The following is an 8,133-nucleotide window of genomic DNA, read 5'->3' as shown; positions in this document are numbered from 1 at the left end:
CCTTCCTTCCTTCCTTCCTTCCTTCCTTCCTTCCTTCCTTCCTTCCTCTTTCCTTCCTTCCTCTAAGGCTGGGATGGGACACGGGCCCTCACACAAGCTAGGCCTGTATGCACCTGTCATTGAGTTATAACCCCAGCCTTGAGAAAGTGTTTTAATAGACTTTTGCCATATTGTTGTCCTAGGTCCTTTCTCTTTATTCACAAGGTTTTTAGAGGCTGCCTTTACTTTATTTTTGGTCAGTGTGGGATGCTTTGACAACTTGTTTGGTGACAGCTCCTCTTTAGATGTGTGTGTTGGGGGAAGGGCTGCACCAGAGATACGACACAAGGAAGCAGGAGATAAATAACCAAGACTTCCTCCAAGTCAAAGCGATCAAAGCGATTTTGCCTTCCTGTTCGCTGGATCGTTGCCTCCTTACTCTGTGGCCATGGTGTACTCCACAACAGAGTCCTATTTCACAATTAAAGATGGCTCTATTCGGACAAATTATTTGGTCATCCTTTTCATATAATACCTAATTTTGGAATAGTTTTCCAATAGGGAAATCACTTCCTCTCCTGTTGGCAGTAGACTGATTATAAAGCTCATTATGAGCAAAGGGCATGCCACACTCTTCTTTATTGTCAGTGGTACTAGTTAGTATAGAAGTACTAGTTAGTATAGAAGTACTAGTTAGTATAGAAGTACTAGTTAGTATAGAAGTCTTCTTTATTGTCAGTGGTACTAATTAGTAGAGAAGCCTGAGCCTAAGAACTGCTCCTTGGCTACTGGTTAAGGGGGAAAGACAGGAAGAGGAAATGCAGTACATACGGGACTTCCCAACTATATCCTTCTGACGTTTTCTATGAGAAACAGACTTCCATGGTCAGCTAAAGGGAACTGTCCCTCAGTCTAGGCTGCCTTTTCAGGATTTAGCATAAATAAGCAGATTTAGCCATGTCTTCAGGGTTCAATCCTCTTGACATTGATGTGAGGTAGAGGTCATCAGGTCCCGTTGTCATTTGGCCTTGCCCTCTGAAAGCCCCCCAAATTTTCCATTATTCCTCCAGCTTAGGCAAAAGCCAGGTGCTGCGTAAGCCCAGGAAGGACACTAACTCTTTGTTCTTCGGGTCCACCCCTACCATATCCTGAAACCCAGGTGGGACCAAAACAGAGTCATCCACTACAATGGGGGTGATCTGGTGGCTGTCTCATCCAACCGGAAGATCCACCTCCTGGACATCACGAAGGCTAAGGAGAGGCACATCGAGTTCCGAGGCCATGCTGGTAGTATCAAGGCCCTCTTCCTGTCTGAGCCAGACAACATTCTCCTCAGTGGGAGTTACGACCTGACCATCAGGTGAGAGGTACAGGCCAGGATCATCGTACTGCCTAGGGCCAGCAAAAAGTAGGTAGCTTTTGGGAGAAGCAAGCATGGCATGCTTTTTCCATTTTGTATTTATTTATAGGTTATCCTGAATTATTATTACTTCTAGAATATCTATAAAAGTAGAATTTTTTTCAAGATAAAAGCGAAGATTTTATTTGCTGTTTGAAATAGATTTGTAAGTTATCAGGTGTTGTCACTGAAAACAAGAAATTTTCTTTTTTTTAAAAAATATGCTTAAATAAAGATGTAATTTACATATTTTCAAAATAGATTCCTTCAAGGAAAATTAGTTTTTTTTTTTTTTCTTTTTGTTTTTGTATTTTGAGACAGGGTTTCTCCGTGTAGCCTTGACTGTCCTGGACTCACTTTGTAGACCTCAAACTCACAGCGATCCACCTGCCTCCCTGCCTCCCTGAGTGCTGGGATTACAGGCGTGCGCCACCGTGCCCGGCTGAAATTAGTTTTCTTATGAGTGTGAAATATAATGTGGAAGCAAAATCATGTTTAAATTGCATATATTCATATATTTTAGCTTTAGAGATTTAATTTAAAATTTAAAAAATACATGAGTATGTGTGTGCGCCTGTGGGTGAGTACAAGGCTGTGAGCGTAGCTGCACCCTCGGAGGCTAGAAGAGAGTACTGGATGCCCCGGAGCTGGCGTTTTGGACCACTGTGAGGCTGGTGTGGTGCCGGGACACAAACTCTGGTTAATGGCTGAGCAATCCTTTCAGACGTTCATCTTAAAGAATGAAACAAATGTGCCCATTGCTAGGAGCGGGAAGGAGCCCTTCCCTGGCCTCCAAGGGATTTCATCCTCCTTGTTTCTTCTTTCTAGCAGGGTAATGTTGCCCCATTTTTTATACTGATTATTGTCTTGTATTTCTTTTTAGATTTTCCTCCTTGCTTTATATATTTTCAGAAATATGAACTATTTATTCATACCCCTGTCTTAAGTCAAAATAGGTGGAATTACACTTTGAAAACACTTGGTTCTTGACCTGGACTTGGTTTAAGATTTACCCTAGGAGGAGCACAGCTGTCGTAGCTTGTTTTCGTGTACTCCCAGTGTCCCACTGGAATATTGGTGCAGATGAATGATTGGTGTTAATCTGGTATTTAGTTCCAGAATGCTGTCACGCATGATCTTGGCTACATCACCTGGTGCCTGAAGTTTGGGTTCTGGCTTTCTTAAGTGTCTAGCTATGTAGCCCAGGCTAGACTCTCCTGCCTTAGCTTCTGGAATGCTGGGATTACAGGTATGCAACATCAGGTCTGGCTTTGTGGTGTCTTGGCTCATTTTATGCTTGCCTTTCACTTTCAGGTCTTCAGTCCACCTAAAACTAAGTTTTGTTATGACTGCTTCTTGTTTTAAGAGGTTCTTCATTTGTGTCCCCAACCGTCTCAGCACCAATCATGGAAAAAATAAAAAAATAAAATAAAAGGCCCTTCTTCTGCTGGTCCACGTGGCTACCTGTGCCTAAGACTCTCCTCTCTAGCTTGCCATTTCTAGGCTCTCAGCTCTACTCCGTTTTTCTGTCTGTCTGTCCTTGCTCAGTGCTGTCTTAATTGCTTTGGTTTTTAAATCTTTGTATCTGTAGGGAAGTCCTACCAGCTCACCCATCTTGTGGCTATTCTCTGGCTTTGGTTTGTTGGGCTTGTCTTCGGACATTAGGGAAAGGAGCATGACTGCCTGTGTACCACGGTTCACACCATGGGATCATTCTCGCTCTGCACGAGGCCTCGTTTCGGTTTTAACTCAGCTATTCATCTACCCTTCCACTCCTCAGGGCAGCTCACTATCTAACCAGGGCTGGGGATTGAACCTAGGACCTCCCAAACGCAAGGCACTGAGCTGCAGCTACAGCCCACACCTAATCTTTCTCTAGGTATATCCACCTTTTCTTTTTTGAGGTACGAGTGCATCACCATCCTGAACTCTCCTCACAGGCGAGGCTGACTGGCTAGTAAGCCTCTCGGAGCTGCCACCTCCCCAGCACCCACAGTACAGCACACGTCACCATACTGGGCCCTTTACTCTGTAGGTTCTGGGGGTCAAGCTCAGGCCCTTGCCTTTCTTACTGAGTTATCTCCCCAGATCCCTTCTTTGTTCTGTTTAAAGCCATCTAACAGCCTTGTGCAGTCTGACTAACCCTCATAATTCTATTCCATCCGGAATAGCATCACATCCTTATGCCTTCAGATTGGTTACTGATAGATAGAGGGATGGTTTGAGTCTCGTAGGTTGATCTGTGCCCAGACTTGCTCACCTCTGTCACTAGTCCTAACGTGTGCACTGCACTGAATTGTTTTTTTTTCTGTAGGGATGGTCTTCCCAGACGCTAACAGTGACACAACTCCACTGCCTGTTTAACTACCTAGCTATCTAAGGGAACCCTATACAGTAGGATTCTGGGGCCTTCAGAAAATCTCTAAAACATACCCCCATTTCTGCAGATACTGGGATGTGAAAACTGGGGTTTGTGTACGAGTCTTCTACGGCCACCAGGGGACAATCACTTGTCTGGATTTATATAAGAACAGGCTTGTATCTGGAGCAAGAGATGGACAGGTGAAAGGTGAGAAATCTGCCTTCATTTTCTTGTTTTCTTTCTACCCCTCCTTTTCCCTCCCTCCACTTGCCTCCTCTTTCCTTCCCTCCTCCTCCACCTTAGATAGGGTCTACTTATATAGCCTGGGCTGCTTTGAACTCGTGATCCTCCTATCAGCCCCTGGGTTCTGGGATTTCAGGCACATTTCCCCTCACTCAGCATGTACTCTACTCATTTCCACAACTAGTCTCTATTCTGTTATTTGTGCATCTATTCATGGATCTGTCACCCTCTCCATTTGACAGTACTCCAAAATCACCTGCCTAGGGAATGATACCAAGCACGTTAATTAATGTGATTGTGATATTCCCCAACAGACACATTCTGAGGCCCATCACGTTCTAGGTTTTGTCAGGTTGGTAATTAGCAGTGCCATCACAACCACTGAGAGCAGGAAAGTAGCCACAGTCAGAGCTACAAAGACAGAAAAATAATGTAGGATTTGAATTGAAGACTGTTTGGCTCTCAGTCATGTGCTCCTAGCCACAGTCAGCATCCAAAGGAAACACAGAAATACGAGTAAATTAGGAAAAGCTCCATCAGCAGGATACCACGTGAGTGTGCTCTGAAGGATGAGTAGTTTCATAGGCGGGTAGCAGAAGATCTTGCAAGCAGAGTGAGCAAGGACAGACAGTTGCCCGGGAGGGACTGTATTGAGTACTCCCCAGTGTTTGTTGTGGCTGGAATGCTGTGTGTGGCACTGGATACTGGTCTTTTAAGCTTGTTTGGGGCCTGGTTATAGTGCACTTCCTGCACCATGATGCAACACTGAACTTTAAAGCCACAGGTGTGTTTTCAGTTTGGACCTGACATGATGTTATGCATACTTTAAGAGTTGTTATTTATTTTTTTGTTTTTGTTTTTTGAGACAGGATTTCTATGTGTAGCCCTGGCTGACCTGGAACTCTCTCTGTAGATCAGGCTGACCTTGAATTCAGAGAGATCCACCTGCCTCTTCCAGAGTGCTGGGATTATAAGCATGCACCACCTCACCCAGCTCTTATGTGTGCTTCAGATGATAACTCAGATGAAAGTTTGGAAGAACTCTGAAGGGGGTGACTGTGTGGAAATAGGGAATAAAGTAAGACACCATGTACCCTAGAACACTGCCATGGTGTCTTCAAAATACCTGAGACCAGGCAAATGTAAGGAAATATAGATGGATCTGCCCAGGCCAAAGAGAGACTTCCAAAGGGGAAATTACCAGGACTTTCTCATCAACTTGATAAAAAAAAAAGAAGGCTATAAAAGGAAGTAATAATTCCATTTACAAAATCCCAGGATAGCTGGAATATAAAAATACAACTTATGGAAATAATAAAGACTATAGAGGGAGAACAAAGTAGGGAGAAAGTGGAGAGGAGGTCATAGGTTCAGTTTTAGAAGCTCCATCAGCAGAATGTTCTACTACCTCCATAATGGCCAAGCAAACATGTTTACACTCTAACCCTTGAAACTGGTGACCGTATTATCTTTCGCTTAGTTGTGTTCCCCTAAAGGCACATGTGTTGGTAGCTTGGTCACTACTGTGGCAAGTGGAAGTGATATAGGGTCTGATTGGGAAGTCTCTGGGCCAACTGCAGGCACTCCCCACAGAGAGGATTATGGGACTCTAGTTGCTTTCTGGCACTGAGTTTGGCAAATGTTATACTCCCCACCCCCATAGACTAATGCATCTTGGGAAGCAAAAAAGGACTTCTTTTTTTTTCAGATATGATTAAGTTAATGACCTTATGTGCAGATTATTCTGGATTATTGACAGTGGGCATTGTATTCATGTGATTCCATTAAAAACCAGAGAAGTGTTTGACTGTAATCCAATGGAGATGTGGCTGTGAAAGAAGGCTGAAGAGGTGTAATATTGCTGACTTTGAAGGTGGAAGAATGGGTCATAAACCATGGGATAGGGTGGCTTCTAGAATGCTACAGTGAAGGACAAAGAAATTGATTTTCCCTGAAGCATCTTCATGCTTTGGCTTCATATGATAGCATACCTTACTTCTATAAGAGACAATATATTTCCTACAGAATGGGAAAAGAGTTTCACCAACTCCATATCTGAGAGAGGGCTAATATCCGAAACATATAAAGAACTCAAGAAACTAGTTATCCACAAAACAAGTAATCCAATTAAAAATGGGGTACAGATCTAAACCAAGAATTCTCAATAGAGAGGATATCAACTGGCTGGGCAACAGTTAAATAAATGTTCAGTGTCCTTAGCTACCAGGGAAATGCAAATCAAAACTACTTTGAAGTTCAATCTTACATCTCTCAGAATGGCTAAGGTTAGTAACACAAGTGACTGCTAATGGGGGCATGGATATGGAACAAGGGGAACGCTCCTCTATTGCTTGTGGGAGTGCAAACTTGCACAGCTACTATGGAAATCAATATGGCTTTTCCTTAGAAAATTAGGAATCGATCAACCTCAAGACCGAAGATATACCACTCCTGGGCATATTCCCAAAACATGCTCCACCTTCCCACAAGGACGCCTGCTCAACTATGTTCACAGTGGCTTTTTTCATAATAGTCAGAAACTGTAAACAACCTAGATGTTCCTCAATTGAAGAATGGCTAAAGAAAACATGGTACATTTACACAATGGAGTATTACTCAGCTTTTAAAAAAATACATCATGAAATTTGCAGGCAAGTAGATGAAACCAGAAAAAAAATCATCCCAAGCAAGGCAACCCAGACCCAGAAAGTCAAACATGGTAGGTACTCACTTGTAAGTGGGTAATCGCACTACATCCCACAGATCCAGAGAGGCTAAGGAACAAGGAGGGCTCAGGGTTAGGGGGTAGCTGTGGGGGTGAGGGTAGAGAAGACAGAGACAAAAATGTTTGTATTTCAGCCAGAAACCTTGTGGTAATATGTTCTAGCCAACAGCCTTCGAGTGCAAACACAATGAAGATGAGATTTCTGAGAACACTCAAATGAGAACCTCCTGAAAACGAATGCCCTGGATGAGGGCTCTAGATAGATGGATCGATCTGATAGGTACCCATTTCAGTTGTTCCTCTGTGTCCACAGGAGAGTGAAGACAGGAGCTCCTCCCCTGGATACCAACCACATCTGAGGTTGCAGGTGCTCCTGGGTGAAGTGGCACACGAACTTCTACACACCCTCCTGCATGCTTTAAACCACCTCTAGATGACATTAACACATCGCACAGTGCAAATGCCACATAAATAGCATTGCTTATGTAATGACGATGAATATATCTAGTATAGAATGTATACAGTGTCTAGTACAGGTACCATTTTTATTACCAACTATTTCAGTCTGTGGTTGGTTAAACCTGAGCATGTGGCACCTAGGAAGATGCTGGGATGAACTCATACTGAAAGATGCAAGACCTAAGCATGGCTGAAACCTCTTCTGGAGAGCAGGAGAGAGGAAAAGACAAAGTGCAGATTTTGGGAGTCACCGGCTGTCAGGGATAAGCCGAGAGAAAGGACTAGATGTGCTCTGACTTCGCAAAGAAAGGAGTGACACTCCCAACTGCCATGTCCTTATCCATCTGAACAAATGCCATCGCCACCACTGGTTTGTGGAGTGCGGAAGCCATGGTGAAAACTGTCTAGATGAGGGTTTGAGGAGGGAGGGCAGCCACAGCCTCGAAGCCATCAGAGAGCCTTGATCTCCAAGGTTCCCAGTGGGCCATTCTGATCAAGTTCACGATCAGGGGCTCAAGTCTCAGCATTTATGACCCATGATGTCATGGGGCTGCTAAGGAAGGCTGTGTGCTTTCTCAGAATATCACAGTGGGGTTGGGATTGAGGACAGGAGTTAGACACTTGCCATAGGTATGAACTTGGAGGGGCGCCAAGATAACTGAGCGGTCAAGATGCGCATTTGAGTCCAGCATTTTAAAAGGCCAAATTAAGGCTCCAAACCCACAATGAGCAAAATATCGTTTGCACTACACTGACCTGGGTGGTGGACCCTAGCCTGCTTTGTCTTTCAAGGGCTCTGCCACCTGCCTGCCTAGCCTACCAAAATAGAACAGACTAGGACACCATTGCAGTCACAAAAAGTAACTTCCTCGTCTTAAGTTCTTTGAGGCAAAGCACATTATCAATGAATCTTTAAGTCCCTTCCTTCCTTCCTTCCTTCCTTCCTTCCTTCCTTCCTTCCTTCCT

At 44.0% G+C, this 8,133-nt stretch overlaps 1 protein-coding gene across 5 annotated transcripts in view; it reads left to right on the top strand.

Moving 5' to 3' along the window:
* Positions 1–8,133, top strand: part of Fbxw10b (F-box and WD repeat domain containing 10B) — a 32,271-nt gene that overhangs the window by 11,146 nt on the left and 12,992 nt on the right. For all 5 annotated transcript variants that reach the window (XM_055594232.1, XM_055594231.1, XM_055594230.1 and 2 more), the window contains exons 7-8: positions 1,139–1,339; positions 3,826–3,947. In XM_055594232.1, the coding sequence (XP_055450207.1) occupies positions 1,139–1,339; positions 3,826–3,947 (323 nt within the window). The remainder of the gene's footprint in view (positions 1–1,138; positions 1,340–3,825; positions 3,948–8,133) is intronic.

The sequence above is a fragment of the Psammomys obesus genome, unplaced genomic scaffold (genome assembly GCF_907164565.1).
Source record: "Psammomys obesus unplaced genomic scaffold, mPsaObe1.curated_primary_1811, whole genome shotgun sequence".
Lineage (NCBI taxonomy): Eukaryota > Metazoa > Chordata > Mammalia > Rodentia > Muridae > Psammomys > Psammomys obesus.
This window is presented reverse-complemented; position numbering and strand designations above follow the sequence as displayed.